The 19,315-nt window shown below is 45.7% G+C and overlaps 1 protein-coding gene across 7 annotated transcripts in view; it reads right to left on the minus strand.

Moving 5' to 3' along the window:
• The window catches only part of LOC140390079 (centrosomal protein of 63 kDa-like), a 157,951-nt gene that overhangs the window by 86,665 nt on the left and 51,971 nt on the right, over positions 1-19,315 (minus strand). For 6 of the 7 annotated variants that reach the window (XM_072474968.1, XM_072474966.1, XM_072474965.1 and 3 more), the window contains exon 7: positions 2,332-2,586. The exons of the other annotated variant lie outside the window; for it this stretch is intronic. In XM_072474968.1, the coding sequence (XP_072331069.1) occupies positions 2,332-2,586 (255 nt within the window). The remainder of the gene's footprint in view (positions 1-2,331; positions 2,587-19,315) is intronic. 7 annotated transcript variants of the gene reach the window in all.

A 19,315-nucleotide genomic window follows, 5' to 3' on the forward strand; every position in this document is an offset into this window, starting at 1 on the left:
CATTCTGGTCACTGCATTTCAGGAAGTGAAGCCTTTAGAGTGGGTGCAGAAAAGATTCACGAGAATGATTCCAGGGATGAAGGCTTCCAGTTCCATGAATAGACTGGAGAAGCTGAGGTTATTCTCATTAGAGAAGGTTGACAGGTGATTTGATTGAGCTAGAACAGAGAGAGAAACCATTTCATTATGGAAAGGCATAATCACAGATTTGGAATAGAAAACATGAGGAACAGCCAAACTCTTGGAAAACATGCCGGAATGCACAGGCTGAGAGGGTGGTGGAGGCAGATTCAATGGTGGTTCTGAAAAGGAATTGGATAATTATCTGAAAGATCGACAGTGCCTTGGAGTGGGGTGGTGAAATTAGTTCTGCTGCCCTCGCAGAGAACTGGCCTTGTTCTGTGCTGTAAACATTCTATGATTCTCATAGCGGAGGCAGAGTTGGAAAGGGCGTGAAGTATATTTGTCCTGTATGGTACTGACTATTTACAGTGAAATTTACCTTTTTATTTGAAATACTCTTCACCTGTCATTGTTTCAATCCTGTTGATTTTAGCTGGTTTATTCCAGTAAAAAAAAATTAAAGTGATATCTTTTCCATCAGTTTTCTTCCCATTGGCAACAGAAAGAATGACTGCTCACCCCATTCTATCTGTTAAGACCGGCGTCAAGGTGTTTCTTCTGTCCCCAAACCCACATAGCATCATACACAGAAAGAGTCCGGCCTTAATTTGAAACTAAAGGGGCAATTCTCTACTCAAATCCCACTATGTCGGGAGAATTGTGGGAGAGCCCCGAAATGGGATTTACATCAGGCACAAAACAGTTTCCGATTCTCCCAACCCGCTCCAGTTGGCATGAACAGGATTTTGCCCAGAAAGGGCGAGAAACTGATTCCAGCCAATCTGCATTCACTTCAATCTCATTAGTAGCCGCCCGGTAATCTCCCATCCCCCAGCGTGAAGTCATCCAGGCGCAAATCACTACTGGTCCTTAAAAGGATGGATTCTGAGGGGGGGGCAAGGTGAGTACCCCTCTCCACTTACCTCCGGGGAGCACAAGGGCACAGTAGTCATTGGATAAATGTAGTGGGGGGGGGGGGGGCCTTCAAAGAAGTTGGGGCTGGGGAGCCTCGGGCTAGCCTGGGAGGGTCCAGATCAGTGGCCTCCTCCAGGATGGGGTATACTTTGGGTCTGTGAAGTCTTGAAGCCTGCTTTCCTTCGTATTTAACACCTCATAACAGGGCAAAGCACAGCTGCAGCTAGTCTGTCCTAAAATCCTCTCACAGGACAGAGCCGCACTACAGCTTGTTTCTTGAAGATGCATTTCACTCCCCTTGAAGTTTCAATGGGCTTGGTGGTTTCAATATTGCAGAATGACTGCTTTTATCCCTTTGCACTTAGCTGTTTACAATGGATTTCACACACAATAACTTTTACAAGCCTCTTGATTGACAGTTGAAGGCTATCTCAAAGGAGGAATTAGCTTTGCTTGTTTTTATAGCACTTCATGGTCCATTAACTCTGAGGTACTTCCTCTTTCGAACAGATGTCCTGTCTGACCTCATTTTCTCTAGAGTTCTTTTTTTCTACTCTGAAATTCTTCCTTGCAAGACCAGATGCTATGTCTTGCAGTTTTGTTTTCCCAGTGGATTTCTTCTACTCTGAAGTGCTTCCCAGAATGACCAGGTGCTCTGTCTGACAGCAATATTTTTAGACTGGATCTTTTTCAACCTCTGAAGCCTGAACAACATGTCTGCACTGGATGTAATTTTCCACCATAGAAGCAGCTGGCATTAAAGTGAGGATCTTCTCGCAGCCACTGTTGAATTCTCTGGATATAGGTGATGACCATGCCGGGGGGCTCAGAGGCTTTTGTAGTCCCGGGTGGTCAGGGACATGGCTGGATAGGTTGGCACTGCCAGGGGGAAGTGCCAAGTTGACACTACAAAGTAGTGGGGCCTGAAGAGGGAAATGGGGGCATGGGGATGGAGCTGATGACAGTGATTGGGGGGGGGGGATCTTTGCTGGAAGAGCAGGGGGAGAGGGGGGGTGCTGCTGGCAGATTAGGATCCAGCCTTGCCAGTGTCTTCGGGTCCCACACATCACACTTTTACAGTGAATCACCCCCTGGCCCCAAAAAGATGAGTAAGTGTGGGAAGATCACAATGGGAATCATGCTGGAACAGCCAGCACGATTTGCACCGATTTTCCCACCGAAATTACACAGTCATTTTTCAGGAGAAGTCTACCCTTTTTCACAAAGGGAAAACACCTCACTTTTTCACACAGGGAAATAACTTTTCCCACTATTAAAGCTGAATCCTCCAACCTGTATGAGTTGCTGCAATTGCTGCAGTTCTTCCTGCAAGAGTCGTTGTCCTTCTTTAAAGTGCTGGTTAGCACCTTTTAGTTCATCCACCGTCATGTTCAGCCGCTCCATGGTCATGTCATTTGCACAGATTGTGTCATTGGCTCTCTCCAACTGGCTCCTCAGGTGCTGCATTTCTGATTGGCTCATTAACTCAGTCTGTTCAACGAGCTGTTTCCGATCACTGAGCTGAGTCTGATATTTTACAGTCTGTTGCTGGTGAAGGGACACAAACAAAAGAAAAGCACAAACACAGAAACAGAGAAGCTTAGAATAAGCATGGGCAAGAGCGAATGTACAGATGGAGCTGAAATAAAACCAACTGGGCAATTAGAATAATCACTATATTCAGGTCAAATCTCAGCAGAACGTTCCATTCAGACAGACTGCCCACTTCATTTAGAATGTTCATTGGAAAAGTCTTGCAGCAAGATTCCATTTTGCATACCTGGGAATAATGGGCTGAGAATCTGTCGCCATAAAAAAAAGGAATTAATTCCTTTTTTGTTCAACCAATATTAGATCTGAACTTTGGTTAGTATATGTGTCGCCGCACTAGATACACTATTCGTCAGATTATGAAACTGAGCTTCATGCACGAAGTAAATTGTCTTTATTCATTTAGCTTTGCAGATGTCTCTTATCAGAGGTCAGTTTTCAAGCAAATACAGAGTTTTTTAAAGTTCGTTTTGTCCAAGCAAATACACAGTACTGAGTTGAATGCAATACAAATTATAGCTCTTGATATTTCTTCTAATTTAATGCAGGATACAGAAAAGTTGAAAATAAAAACAAAATGGCTGTTCAAGATAGCACAGAAAAGTAGCTTCAGAAGTTGTTCAAACCTGCACGTATTTTTTAAAGATTATTGCTGTCACTAATGGTACCCCCCTTTCTGGCTGTGATTGGGTTAAAGTTATTAAACAGTTATTAAACAGTTAATTCAATTCGATCAACCTCGGTCTGTCAAATTTTAACATGAGGTGATGAAATGCGCCTTTCTTATGAAATGCGCCTTTCTTATGAATCCTCTCCGTTGTCATGAAAACAGTTTCTGGGAGTGTTGCCCAAAAACTTTGACTTGGCCAAATGTGTCCTTGATCTGTCTAGCTTTCTTATCTTATGGGAAACAGCATTATTTTACTGTCTTGTTTGATTTTAACACTCCATTTCAAGAAGCCATTTTTAATCTTGGGTCATTTATTCCTTTAACTTGTTGTATACTAAAAGGTAGATTCTATACTAAAAAGGTAGATTCTATCACCAAGTATTAAAATTAAAAGTACAAGGGTTTCCTTACCAGTGGTGAGACACATCAACAATGCACTCAGGGCATCACTGATCTCCAGGTAGAGTTTGAAGGTGGAACCACTGATGTGTTATGACACCTGCAGTTTCTCTGTGAGCAGCAATGCAGGTGTCTGAACGTAAATGGACATGTTCGCAGCTCTTTCTCACCAGATGTGTTTGATCCTGGTCGCAACTCTGAACCCTGGATACTTAAGTGTGTTAAGCGAACTTGTATCCTTTTGATGAGCACAGGACGCTGTTCGTGGGCAAATGGCTTCCCTGGTACTTAATTTTTTTTAAAAATATTGATCGTTTACAAGCATCCCAAGAAAATGGAGCAAACAGAAAGTACCAATATTGCTTTGTTCAGAAGAGGTTCCATAGAATAGCAAGATAGCTAAATATAGCACATATTTTAATTTGACCACCTGAGATTCCAACATTGGCAATTGCGAATTTCTGACCCAAGTAGTCTGTAGTGCTGAGCACAACATCTCTGAACATTTTTTCTTATACAACAAATTTAAGCTTCTCATCTTTACTCTTTCATTGTCTGGAACTCCACTTTCATTTCCCAGACTCCGGGACTTGTCTGCCATTTAGACTGCATTATCTGCTGCATCATCACACCTTGGCTGCTGAGATTCTGCTCTGCAACTTAATTCATTGCTACTTAACAGGAAGTTCGCTCCAGTCTAGTGTCCAGCTGACTACCCAGTGCTCCTACCTGCTGAGCTTCACAATAGCAGGACCGGCTTCTCAGCTTTACTCAGGTGCAGTGTAACAAATCTGTGTTTTCCTGTGAAGTTCCTTCCCTCCACTGGCTTCTGAGCTTCACTGTGACATTCACCTTCACCACTGCTTTCTACAACCTGTTTCTGTTCCAGTCTCTGTCCTGCAGGGTCAGTTTCCTCTTAATCCATTGGGAATTTTTCGCTCTGCTGAGCCGACTCTGACCGGCTCTCAAGTCTACTGTGGCTGCTGACTCAGTTTATCCTGTATCTATCACCATACTGGGTTGAATAAGCCATAGCCTTGATTTTAAAATTCTTATCCTTGTTTTCAAATGCCTCCACGTCCTCAGACATCCCTCTTGTTGTAACCTCCAGCCGCCTACAACCCTCCAAAACATCTGTGCTCCTTTAACTCTTGCCACGAGCATCCTCAGTTTTTGGTGGTCATGTCTACAGTTGCCTGGGCCCTCAGCCTTGGAATTCCCTGCCTTGGTTCCTCTCTTTCCTCCTTTAAGATCACCTTAAAATCTATCTCTGTTGAACATGTGGCTAATATTTAATGTGGCTACGTTTTGATTTATCACATTTTTCCTTTCACACACAGTGTACCAGCTTTTTTTCCTTCTTGGTCCTGTTCAAGTCCTTCTCTAATCTCTCATATTCTGGTCACCCAGTCATAGAATCATAGAATTTACAGTGCAGGAGGCCATTTGGCCCATCGAGTCTGCACCGGCTCTTGGAAAGAGCACCCTACCCAAGGTCAAACACCTCCACCCTATCCCCACAACCCAGTAACCCCACCCAACAATAAGGGCAATTTTGGACACGAAGGGCAATTTAGCATGGGCAATCCACGTAACCTGCACATCTTTGGACTGTGGGAGGAAACCGGAGCACCCGGAGGAAACCCACGCACACATGGCGAGAACGTGCAGACTCCGCACAGTGACCCCAGCCGGGAATCGAATTCCTGGAGCTGTGAAGCAATTGTGCTAACCACTGTGCTACCGTGCTGCCCGAGTCATGCCAGACTCCATTTTTTCCTTGTTTTATTTGCCTCCTCAATCCCCAGCCATATCCACTACAATCTCCCATGCCTCCCTATTCTGCCAGAATCTCTGTTGAACTATATTCATAAACAGGGAGAAATTCTTTCCAGTAGCAAACTAGTGACCAGATTTAAGACAATTGGCCAAAGAACCAGAACGGAGATGAAACTTTTTTCCACACAGTGTGTTAAGATGATCTGGAGTGCACTGCCTGAAATGGTGATGGAAACAGATTCAACAGTAACTTTTAAAAGAATAGTCACTTGAAGGATCAAAGAAATTGCAGGGATGTGGGGGGGTGGGGGAAATCAGCGAGTGGGACTAATTGGCAAGCTGTCTCAAAGAATGGTTTCCTTCTATGCTGTATGATTCAATGATACAAACTAATCGTACTGTAAATCAACCCTACTTCGCATGGTGTTGTAGAACCTCAATTTGCATCTCCCTCCTCCTCAATCTGTACAGACAGTCCTCAATTTAGATGTTCGAGTTACACGAATGGTACTTGCGATATTTAAAAACTGACCCCGTTTCGAATTTACAATGCCACGCCAGCCCATCTTTTATATTTTCATTAAAAATATTTTAAAGGATACATTATTCCAAACACATTCAACGAAATAACACAAGCTTAACATCCAATCAAAGTATACAGTTTGTACATTTTACCCCTTTTAATCCTCTCCCTTTCCCCCCTCCTCTTGCGACAAACAGCTCCTCAAATAAAGCCATGAACAGCCTCCACCGTACACCAAAACACTCCTCTGACCCCCTTAAGGCAAATTAGATTTTCTCCAACCTGACAAATTCGTACAGATCCCCCAGTCATGCCGCAACCCGGCAGGGCAATCGGAGAGGCGAAGGCCACGCCATCGGCCCCCTTCCCATCCTGCATCCCCGGAAATTCCAACACCCCAAAGATTGCCACCAGACGGTCCAGCTTTACTGAAAGGAAGGACAGTGGACAGGCAATGGCAGACATTCAAGGAACCAATAGGTGAATTCCAAAACTTGTTTATTCCTATTTGGTGCAAGAGTAGAAAGAGAACCATGACTCACAAGGAAAAATAGAGATGGTATTAGATTCATCCAGACATAGGAACAGCTTCATCCCCACAGCTACTAGACTCCTCAATGACTCTCCCTTGGACTGATCTGTTCCCTGTAAGAACACTATTCACGACACCCTGTGCTGCTCTTGTTTGGCCCTTGTTCCGCACTGTAACCAATCACTATTTGTTGATGTGCCATTTGTCAATGTTCTCTGTTGATTATTCTTTTGTCTACAATGTACGTACTGTGTACGTTCCCTTGGCCGCAGAAAATAACTTTCCATTGTACATTGGTACATGTGACACTAAATATCAATCAATCAATCGATTCAAAGGGGAGGCATACAAATTAGGTAGAAAAAGCAATAGACCTGAGGATTGGGAAGTTTAAAATTCGGCAAAGGCAGAACAAAGGATTAAGAAGGGGAAAATACAATTTGAAAGTAAAGTAGCGGGGACCATAAAAACTGACTGTAAAAGTTTCTATCGATATGTAAAGAGAATAAGATTGATTAAAAACTAATGTACTTACAGTCAGAAATGGAGGAATTCACAACAGGGAACAAAGAAATGGCTGAGGAACTAAATTAGTTCTGTCTTCACAAACGAAGACGTGAATAATGTACTGGAAGTTCTGAGAAACAAGTTTTAATGAGGAGCTAAAGGAAATTAGTATTAATAAAGAAATGGTTTTGGGGAAATGAATGGGATCGAAGTCGGAGAAATCTCCAGGGCCTGATAATCTTCATCCCAGAGTACTTAAGGAAATGGCCCGCGAAAAAGTAGGCCCGAGAAAAAGTAGATCCATTGGTGGTAATTTTCCAAAATTCTTTGGGCTCTGGAATAGTTCTTACAGATTGGAGGGTAGCTAATATAACCCCGCTATTCAAAAAGGGAGGTAGAGATAACAGGGAACTATAGACCAGTGAGTCTATAGGTCGCAGAGAAGTTGCTAGAGTCCATTTTCAAGGATTTCATTAAGAAGTCTTACAACACCAGGTTAAAGTACAACATGCTTGTTTCAAACACTAGCTTTCGGAGCACTGCTCCTTCCTCAGCTGAAGCACTGCTCCTTCACCTGAACAACAAAGAACAAAGAAAATTACAGCACAGGAACAAGCCCTTCAGCCCTCCCAGCCTGCGCCGAATCAAGATCCTTTATCTAGACCTGTCTTCTATTTTCCAAGGATCTACTTCCCTCTGTTCTCTGCCCATTCATATATCTGTCTAGATGCATCTTAAATGATGCTATCGTGCCCGCCTCTACCACCACCGCTGGCAAGGTGTTCCAGGCACCCACCACCCTCTGCGTAAAAAACTTTCCACGCACATCTCCCTTAAACTTTCCCCCTCTCACCTTGAAATCGGGACCCCTTGTAATTGACACCACCACTCTTGGAAAAAGCTTGTTGCTATCCACCCTGTACATACCTCATAATTTTGTAGACCTCAATCAGGTCCCCTCTCAACCTCCGTCTTTCCAACGAAAACAATCCTAATCTACTCAACCTTTCTTCACATCTAGCACCCTCCATACCAGGCAACATCCTGGTGTACCTCCTCTGAACCCTCTCTAAAGCATCCACATCCTTCTGGTAATGTGGCGACCAGAACTGCACGCGGTATTCCAAATGTGACCTAACCAAAGTCCTATACAGCTGTAACATGGCCTGCCGCCTCTTGTACTCAATACCCCGTCCGATGAAGGCAAGCATGCTGTATGCCTTCTTGACCACTCTATCGACCTGCGTTGCCATCTTCAGGGTACAATGGACCTGAATTCCCAGATCTCTCTGTACATCAATTTTCCCCAGGACTCTTCCATTGACCATATAGTGCACTCTTGAATTAGATCTTCCAAAATGCATCACCTCGCATATGCCTGGATTGAACTCCATCGGCCATTTTTCTGTCCAACTCTCCAATCTATCTATATTTTGCTGTATTCTCTGACAGTCCTCCTCGCTATCTGCAATTCCACCAATCTTAGTATCATCTGCAAACTTGCTAATCAGACCACCTATACCTTCATCCAGATCATTTATGTACATCACAAACAACAGTGGTCTGAGCACGGATCCCTGTGGAACACCACTAGTCACCCTTCTCCATTTTGAGACACTCCCTTCCACCACTACTCTCTGTCTCCTGTTGCCAAGCCAATTCTTTATCCATCTAGCTAGTACACTCTGAACCCCATACGACTTCACTTTTTCCATCAACCTGCCATGGGAAACTTTATCAAACGCCTTACTGAAGTCCATGTATATGACATCTACAGCCCTTCCCTCATCAATTAACTTTGTCACTTCCCCAACGAATTCTATTAGGTTTGTAAGACATGATCTTCCCTGCACAAAACCATGCTGTCTATCACTGATAAGTCTATTTTCTTCCAAATGTGAATAGATCCTATCCCTCAGTATCTTCTCCAACAGTTTATCTACCACTGACGTCAGGCTCACCAGTCTATAATGACCTGGATTATCCCTGCTACCATTCTTAAACAAAAGGACAACATTAGCAATTCTCCAGTTCTCCGGGACCTCACTCCTGCTCAAGGATGGTGCAAAGATATCTGTGAAGGCCCCAGCTATTTCGTCCCTTGCTTCCCTCAGTAACCTGGGATAGATCCCATACGGACCTGGGGACTTGTCCACCTTAATGCCTTTTAGAATACCCAAAACTTCCCCCTTCCTTATGCCGACTTGACCTAGAGTATTAAAACATCCATCCCTAGCCTCAACATCCATCATGTCCCTCTCCTTGGTGAATACCAATGCAAAGTACTCATTAAGAATCTCACCATTTTGTCTTTGAGTGGGCCAATCTAGTTACCCTCTTGCTCCTGTTATGGGCGAGGAGCTTTCAGAACCCCAAAATGTATCATGGAGTTCAAACAACCTCTCCCTTTAATGTATTTGTTGCTTTTCCGAGCACGCGGCTTTTCCCTAGGTGTGGGATTACAATTATGGACACGTGAGTTTTTAAAACACAAAACACTGTTTATTCCATGAACTCAACTTGACATCTTAAATAAACATTGGATCTCTTAACACCCCTTACTTCAAAGATAACTCAGAAAATATTGCAACAGTAAATAACTCTTTAAAATGCTCCTTCAAACTTCCAAGAGACATAACACCTGTAAACAAAATCACATCAGGTTAAAGGCTTTACTTTAAATCACCCAAATGATCCAGAGATAGTCTTTCATGGCAGATATCCAGTTCCCTGCAAAACACAGACACACACTCAGCTCTTTTCAAAACTTGCAGCTCTCTGGAAACACACACACACGCTGTTTTTTAAACTGAAACTAATAATCTGCAAAATGGCTGACCTAAGGCCCAGCCTCAGTCACCCTCTGACATCACTGTTTTCTTAAAGGTACATTGCTTAAACATGTATTTCTTAAAGGCATTCTGGCATGACACCTCCCCCCCAAGATAAAAAAATAAACCATCAACTTCAAGATGGTTTCATTTTTCACTTTTGCACCATCCACTAAGAAATGTACACAGTAAATATACCTTTATTTTTTAAAAAACAACACATGCAAACAGGTATAATAATATAGTCCATTTTTCTTTGTTCTTCTTCCTCCAACCAAAAACCTTCTCAATTGACAGCTTCTTTGAACAAAGTCTCTGCACGATCCATCCATTCCTCTACATTTCTCTTCAGAATCAGGGGCGGGATTCTCCGACCCCCACCGGGTCGGAGAATCGCCGGGGACTGGCGTGAATCCCGCCCCCACCGGTTGCCGAATTCTCCGGGAATCATGCCGCGCCGGTTGGCGCCCCCCCCCCCCCGGCGATTCTCCGGCCCGCGATAGGCCGAAGTCCCGCTGCTGGAATGCCTGTCCCGCGGCGAGAATCAAACCACCTCTCTTACGGCGGGACAAGGTGGCGCGGGCAGGCTCCGGGGTCCTGGGGGGGGTGCGCGGGGCGATCTGGCCCCGGAGGGTGCCCCCACGGTGGCCTGGCCCGCGATCGGGGCCCACCGATCCGTGGGCGGGCCTGTGCCGTGGGGGCACCCTTTTCCTTCCGCCTTCGCCATGGTCTACACTATGGCAGAGGCGGAAGAGACCCCCTCCACTGCGCATGTGCGGTGATGCCGTGAGCGGCCACTGACACTCCCGCGCATGCGCGCCCATCAAAGTCAGTTTCGCACCCCTCAAGGTAAGGGCTCGGCCCCTCAAGATGTGGAGAATTCCGCACCTTTGGGGCGGCGCGATGCCGGACTGATTTGCGCCGTTTTTGGCGCCGGTCGGCGGACATCTCGCCGATTATGAAAATCCCGCCCCAGATACTTTCGTTCAATCTGACCACCGAGTCCCTTGCAATTCTCCAATATAGGAACATTGGTTACCACAGCTTTCAGGCAGTCAAATGCCTGTTGAAAGTCCGCTGTTCATGGACATTTTTTACGTTTCTTCAGCAATTCCATCAGTGGAGTAATCACGCCAAAAAACGTTTGCACAACTGTTCGATCAAATCCACTCATGCTAAGAAATCGCATTATTTCCCTTCGTCTTGAGGGTATCGGAAACTCTGCAAGGAAAGTGATTCGGGCTTCTCCAAATTCACTTCGGCTAGATTCATCATCAACCCCGCAGATGGGTTGAGGCGTAACCGACTATCGATAATAAAGCTGCTACTGTGGTTAAAGTCTTGATGCGGGAAATCATTCCCCGGTACGGTATACCAGCTCAGTTAAGTTCTGATAATGGGCCTCATTTTATTGGACAAATTAACAAGGAGTTTTGCTCCCAGTTGGGCATACGCCAGCAGTTACACTGTGCTTATAGACCGCAGGCGGTCGGTTGGTTGAGAGACACAATCAGACCCTCAAAATTAAATTGGCTAAATTAAGAGCAGACACAGGTCTGACATGGCTTAAGTTGCTCCCCGTTGCCCTCTTCCAGCTGCGGGTTACACCTGCGGGACTGGCCCGGCTCTCTCCTGCCGAGATTCTTTATGGCAGGCCTCTTAGAACTCCCTGGAGCCTGCAGGTTCCCAGACTGGTTCAGTTTCACCATATGACTGAAGAGATGACCACCTATGTTCTAGCCCTCACGCAGGTGCTCAAGGAGCTCCATGGCCAGGTCCGCGCAGCTCACCAGCCCTCGCCCCCAGTACCTAGCTCACTTTCAGTCCAGCCCGGCAGTTATGTCATGGTCAAAAATTGGACTAGGAAGGGGTCGGTGCCGCGATGGGACGGGCCCTTCCAATTTCTCCTTACCACCCCGCAGCAGTTAAAGTGGAGGGGCGAAGTGCTTGGGTCCACCTTCATCACTGTAAATTGAGTCCATCTCCACTACTGTAAAAGGTCGGATACTAACCTGCCTCCCTTCTCCAGTGCTATTTTCCAGGTGTGGAGCATGATGGAGTGGCTACGCACTGTCTGTGTGATATTTGGCCTCTCTTCGCTTGAAGTGTTATTGGCGACGGACATGGAAAAGGGGAATATTATCTATATTTGTAACCCCAACCAATCTACAAGGATACATCACCTATGCAAAGGTGATGTTCTTCGCTGCCCCCATATACAAGGACATGGTATTCACTCATGGAAGGTCATCAAAGTTAAGGAGAATGCAGGACTCATGAAGCAATTGCACCGGTCCCGGCGATGGGAAGGGAATATTATATGGACATTGCCTTGTTTTTGGAATACATGTAAATTTGATTTTGGATGTGTTAAGATTGGTGCAATAAAGGTAACATCAGGCCGTCAGGAGAGCGTAGGAAGAGGCTATGAGAAAGAGAGAGGGACTAGAGAGAGGACGGGGCGTGTGAGAAGGGAAGTACAGCTAGAACGTAGGTTACCGGGAGATACACTTAATTTAGTTAAAGGCCAAACTGAGGAAAACCTGGGTAGTATGAATCTCTTCTACCAGATTTACCATCGCTTGTATGGCCAGGGACGGGTTGTCTGCTACCCGAACCCCGCAGCAGTGTCTAGGTTATTTTCTGTTTCACCGCTTTGGGGCACTCCCCAAACGGTGGTTCATTGTCAGCATTCCGAGCCACTGCCCGAGCAAGTCACTCTTCCTTACGATCCGGGTTCAGCACCACCGGCTATTTGCCTTCCCCTTCCTCGGGATAATTTCCATTCACAGTATGATAGGCTGCAACGGTGGAGGGCGTATATACCTAGCCACTTCACTCCCAATAGGGATTCCCGGTCGTACGAGAATTGTTTCAGCAGTGAAGGATACGGCTGTTTGCTGGTAGAGGTGGAAACAAATATAACATGTCTGTTCCCCACCTGTACAGACAGGAGGTGTCATATCACCCAGGCGTCTGGCCAATGCGTTTGTTACAACACCACTTGCGTTCCATTGAATGCCGGCCTCCAGCTCCTTTGTGGCTGGGCGAATGTCTCTCATATCACTGTTGGGACTAGGGCTTTCCGCATTGCTAGGCGGCCCGAATGGGCGTTTCGAAGCTGGATAAACTGGGCTACTGGGGGATCCTTACGCAACCGATATACTGATTGTGATGCTAGCCTGCACACGGAGCAAGGATACTACTTTTTATTTAATGGCACAGCGACCAACGTTTTGTCACCCCCATTTCCCCGTCAAATTGCTATAGGGACTCTAGTCCCTACCACAGTCCCCTGCCCTTCGGCGTGGAAGCTGCATTATCAGTTAGCACGCCGGGCAGTCTCTGCTGAATTTTGCGAGAACTGGAAAAAACCTCAGGTTCTCGCACTCAGCCGGATGGGGGATTCTGAGCGTCTTGACACTCACTTCCTTGGCTGTCAGCAATAGGAATTATTTTATTTGTGGCCTTACCATCTTGGGAAATGAAACCTTGGGAGGCCTCGGGGCAATAACCAAGGAATTGTCTCAGCTACGGTTGTTTGCAATGCAGAACCGGTATGCTCTTGACTATCTTCTGGCCCCTGAGGGTGGGGTATGCGCCATAGTGCAGGGCAAATGTATCATGGGAGTTCAGGACTTGACCGCTAACATCACTAAATTTATGGATCACATACGGGATCACCTGGACGGAATGCAGGATCCTGGCTCTTGGGGTAACTGGGGATTTGGAGGTTGGAAGGACTGGTTGATAAATATGGCCATGTATTTAGTGGTGGCTATCAGCTGCATCTTTGTGGGCCTAGCCATCCTTAAATGTGTGATGGGTAGAATGCGGGGTGCACTGGAACAGATCAACGCCCCTCAAATCTTAACTGTTAAAATCCATGAGGGTGCAGCAGATGAAAGGGGGCTAAGCCAGGAATTGGAAATGCAGCGACGGATCTTTTTAGATGAGGAACCGTAGCTATGGATTGGATAGTTTGGTTATCATGGAATGATAAAAGGAGGGAATGACGACTGTGATATAAAATAGTTACTTTAGAGATATTAGTTAATGTAATGTAGAGGTAGGCCAGTGTAATTCTGGTGAGTTCATAGACAAAGGATTTCAGACCGCATGGAAAAGCAGGAAGAGGTGTGTCCACCAAAGGAGGAGAAAAGGATGCTGGGTAATAGGGGCCAGAGGAAGGGATTGGAAGTGAGCCAATCAGAATAGATCAACAGGTCAGGAGGGATATAGGATGACCTATGGGCATCGTGTATGTGAAACTTGATGCCATTTGAATGTATCAGTACAGACTCCTTTGTTCCACATCCTCACTTGATTCCAGAAGTCTATGGAGCAGGATGTGCTTCGTGCTCCTGAGAATTGAGGAACGCTTGCAAGCTAAATGAAATAACTAATGCTGTACCTGCAAATCCATCTCGACTTTTATTGAGGCCAGACTGACGGGTAAAGAAACTTGGGATTCTACAGAGCAGGGACAGGGAATGGTTGTTGCAGGTTCCAGGGTTTAGATATTTCAGTAAGCTCAGGGAAGGTGGTAAAAGAGGGGTAGGTGTGGCATTGTTAGTCAAGGACAGTATTACAGTTGGAGAAAAGACGTTTGATGAGGACTCGTCTACTGAGGTAGTATGGGCTGAGGTTAGAAATAGGAAAGGAGAGGTCACACTGTTGGGAGTTTTCTACAGGCCTCCGAAAAGTTCCAGAGATGTAGAGGAAAGGATTGCAAAGATGATTCTGGATAGGAGCGAAAGCAACAGGATAGTTGTTATGGGGGACTTTAACTTTCCATATATTGACTGGAAATGCTATAGTTCAAGTACTTTAGAGGGATCAGATTTTGTCCAATGTGTGCAGGAGGGTTTCCTGACACAGTATGTAGATAGGCCAATGAGAGGCGAGGCCATATTGGATTTGGTACTGGGTAATGAACCAGGCCAGGTGTTAGATTTGGAGGTAGGTGAGCACTTTGGTGATAGTGACCACAATTCGGTTAAGTATACTTCAGCGATGGAAAGGGATAGGTATATACCGCAGGGCAAGAGTTATAGCTGGGGGAAAGGCAATTATGTGCGATTAGGCAAGACTTAGGATGCACTGGATGGGGAAGGAAACTGCAGGGAATGGGCACAATTGAGATGTGGAGCTTGATTAAGGAACAGCTACTGCGTGTCCTTGATACGTATGTACCTGTCAGGCAGGGAGGATGTGGTCGAGCAAGGGAACCGTGGTTTACAAAAGTAGTTGAATCACTTGTCAAGAGGAAGGAGGCGGCTTATGTAAAGACGCAACGCGAAGGTTCAGTTAGGGCGCTTGAGAGTTGCAAGTTAGCTAGGAAGGACCTAAAGAGAGAGCTAAGAAGAGCCAGGAGGGGACATGAGAAGTCTTTGTCAGGAAGGGTCGAGGAAAACCCTAAAGCTTTCTATAGTTACGTCAGGAATAAAAGAATGATTAGGGTAAGAGTAGGGCCAGTCAAGGACAGTAGTGGGAGGTTGTGCGTGGAGTCCGAGGAGATAGGAGAGGCGCTAAATGAATATTTTTTGTCAGTATTCACACAGGAATAAGACAATGTTGTCGAGGAGAATACTGAGATACAGGCTACTCGACTAGACGGGCTTGAGGTTCATAAGGAGGTGTTAGCAATTCTGGAAAGTGGGAAAATAGATAAGTCCCCTGGGCCAGATGGGATTTGTCCTAGGATTCTTGGGAAGCTAGGGAGGAGATTGCAGAGCCTTTGGCTTTGATCTTTATGTCGTCATTGTCTACAGGAATAGTGCCAGAAGACTGGAGGATAGCAAATGTTGTCCTCTTGTTCAAGAAGGGGAGTAGAGACAACCCCGGTAACTATAGACCAGTGAGCCTTACTTCTGTTGTGGGCAAAGACTAAGAAAGGATTATAAGAGATAGGATTTATAATCATCTAGAAAGGAATAATTTGATTAAGGATAGTCAACACGGTTTTGTGAAGGGTAGGTCATGCCTCACAAACCTTATTGAGTTCTTTGAGAAGGTGACCAGATAGGTGGACGAGGGTAAAGCAGTTAATGTGGTGTTTATGGATTTCGGTAAAGTGTTTGGTAAGGCTCCCACAGTAGGCTATTGCAGAAAATACGGAGGCCGGGGATTGAGGGTGATTTCGCGGTTTGGCTCAGAAATTGGCTAGCTGTAAGAAGACAGAGGGTGGTGGTTGATGGGAAATGTTCAGCCTGGAGCTCAGTTACTAGTGGTGTACCACAAGGATCTGTTTTGGGGCCACCCAGGTGCCAGATGTCTCGGATCGTGTTTTCGGGATCCTTAAGGGGGAGGGGGAGCAGCCCCAAGTTGTGGTCCACATAGGTACCAATGACATAGGTAGAAAAAGGGATAGGGATGTAAGGCAGGAATTCAGGGAGCTAGGGTGGAAACTTAGATCTAGGACATTAGATAATAACTAGAGTTATTATCTCTGGGTTGTTACCCATGCCACGTGCGAGCGAGACGAGGAATAGGGAGAGGAGTTGAACACGTGGCTACAGGGATGGTGCAGGAGGGAGGGTTTCAGATTTCTGGATAATTGGGGCTCACTCTGGGGTCGGTGGGACCTCTACAAACGGGATGGTCTACAGCTGGACCAGAGGGATACCAATATCCTGGGGGGGAAATTTGCTAATGCTCTTCGGGAGGATTTAAACTAGTTCAGCAGGGGCTTGGGAACCTGAAGTGTAGCTCCAGTATACAGGAGGTTGAGAGTAGTGAGGTCATGAGTAAGGTTTCAAAGTTGCAGGAGTGTACCGGCAGGCAGGAAGGTGGTTTAAAGTGTGTCTTCTTCAATGCCAGGAGCATCCGGAATAAGGTGGGTGAACTTGTGGCATGGGTTGGTACCTGGAACTTCGATGTTGTGGCCATTTCGGAGACATGGATAGAGCAGGGACAGGAATGGTTGTTGTAGGTTCCGGGGTTTAGATGTTTCAGTAAGCTCAGGGAAGGTGGTAAAAGAGGGGAGGTGTGGCATTGTTAGTATTACGGTGGCAGAAAGGACGTTTGATGAGGTAGTATGGGCTGAGGTTAGAAACAGGAAAGGAGAGGTCACCCTGTTAGGGATTTTCTATAGGCCTCCGAAAAGTTCCAGAGATGTAGAGGAAAGGATTGCAAAGATGATTCTGGATGGGAGCGAAAGCAACAGGGTAGTTGTTATGGGGGACTTTAACTTACCAAATATTGACCCAGGTGCCGGGGTTTAGATATTTCAGTAACTCAGGGAAGGCGGTAAAAGAGGGGGAGGAGTGGCATTGTTAGCCAAGGACAGTATTACGGTGGCAGAAAGGACGTTTGATGAGGACTTGTCAATTGAGGTAGAATGGGCTGAGGTTAGAAACAGGAAAGGAGAGGTCACCCTGTTGGGGTTTTCTATAGGCCTCCGAAAAGTTCCAGAGATGTAGAGGAAAGGATTGCAAAGATGATTCTGGATAGGAGTGAAAGTAACAGGGTAGTTGTTATGGTGGACTTTAACTTTCCAAATATTGACTGGAAACGCTATAGTTAGAGTACATTATATGGGTCCATTTATGTCCAATGTGTACAGGAGGGTTTCCTGACTCAGTATGTAGATAGGCCAATGAGAGGCGAGGCCATATTGGATTTGGTACTGGGTAATGAACCTGGACAGGTGTTAGATTTGGAGGTAGGTGAGCACTTTGGTGATAGTGACCACAATTCGATTACGTTTACTTTAGTGATGGAAAGGGATAGGTATATACCGCACGGCAAGAGTTATACTTGGAGGAAAGGCAATTATGATGCGATGAGGCAAGACTTAGGATGCATCGTATGGAGAGGAAAACTGCAGGGGATGGGCACAATGGAAATGTGGAGCTTGTTCAAGGAACAGCTACTGCGTGTCCTTGATAAGTATGAACCTGTCAGGCAGGGAGGAAGTGGTCGAGCAAGGGAACCGTGGTTAACTAAAGCAGTCGAAACACTTGTCAAGAGGAAGAAGGAGGCTTATGTAAAGATGAGACATGAAGGTTCAGTTAGGGCGCTCGAGAGTTACAAGTTAGCTAGGTAGGACCTAAAGAGAGAGCTAAGAAGAGCCAGGAGGGGACATGAGAAGTCTTTAGCAGGTAGAATCAAGGATAACCCTAAAGCTTTCTATCGATATGTCAGGAATAAAAGAATGACTAGGGTAAGAGTAGGGCCAGTCAAGGACAGTAGTGGGAAGTTGTGCGTGGAGTCCGAGGAGATAGGAGAGGTGCTAAATGAATATTTTTCGTCAGTATTCACACAGGAAAAAGACAATGTTGTCGAGGAGAATACTGAGATTCAGGCTACTAGACTAGAAGGGCTTGAGGTTCAGAAGGAGGAGGTGTTAGGAATTCTGGAAAGTGTGAAAATAGAGAAGTCCGCTGGGCCGGATGGGATGTATCCTAGGATTCTCTGGGAAGCTAGGGAGGAGATTGCTGAGCCTTTGGCTTTGATCTTTAAGTCATCTTTGTCTACAGGAATAGTGCCAGAAGACTGGATGATAGCAAATGTTATCCCCTTGTTCAAGAAGGGGAGTAGAAACAACCCCGGTAACTATAGACCAGTGAGCCTTACTTCTGTTGTGGGCAAAATCATGGAAAGGTTTATAAGAGATAGGATGTATAATCATCTGGAAAGGAATAATTTGATTAGAGATAGTCAACACGGTTTTGTGAAGGGTAGGTCGTGCCTCACAAACCTTATTGAGTTCTTTGAGAAGGTGACCAAACAGGTGGATGAGGGTAAATCAGTTGATGTGGTGTATATGGATTTCAGTAAAGCGTTTGATAACGTTCCCCACGGTAGGCTGCTGCAGAAAATACGGAGGCATGGGATTCAGGGTGATTTAGCAGTTTGGATCAGAAATTGGCTAGCTGGAAGAAGACAAAGGGTGGTGGGAAATGTTCAGACTGGAGTCCAGTTAATAGTGGATCACAAGGATCTGTTTTGGGGTCACTGCTGTTTGTCATTTTTATAAATGACCTGGAGGAGGGTGTAGAAGGATGGGTGAGTAAATTTGCAGATGACACTAAAGTCGGTGGAGTTGTGGACAGTGCGGAAGGATGTTACAAGTTACAGAGGGACATAGATAAGCTGCAGCGCTGGGCTGAGGTGGCAAATGGAGTTTAATGCAGAAAAGTGTGAGGTGATTCATTTTGGACGGAGTAACAGGAATACAGAGTACTGGGCTAATGGCAAGATTCTTGGTACTGTGGATGAGCAGAGAGATCGCGGTGTCCATGTACATAGATCCCTGAAAGTTGCCACCCAGTTTGATAGGGTTGTTCAGAAAGCGCACAGTGTGTTAGCTTTTATTGGTAGAGGGATTGAGTTTCGGAGCCATGAGGTCATGTTGCAGCTGTACAAATCTCTGGTGCGGCCGCATTTGGAGTATTGCGTGCAGTTCTGGTCTCCGCATTATAGGAAGGATGTGGAAGTATTGGAAAGGGTGCAGAGGAGATTTACCAGGATGTTGCCTG

The sequence above is a fragment of the Scyliorhinus torazame genome, chromosome 14, assembly GCF_047496885.1.
Source record: "Scyliorhinus torazame isolate Kashiwa2021f chromosome 14, sScyTor2.1, whole genome shotgun sequence".
Taxonomy (NCBI): domain Eukaryota; kingdom Metazoa; phylum Chordata; class Chondrichthyes; order Carcharhiniformes; family Scyliorhinidae; genus Scyliorhinus; species Scyliorhinus torazame.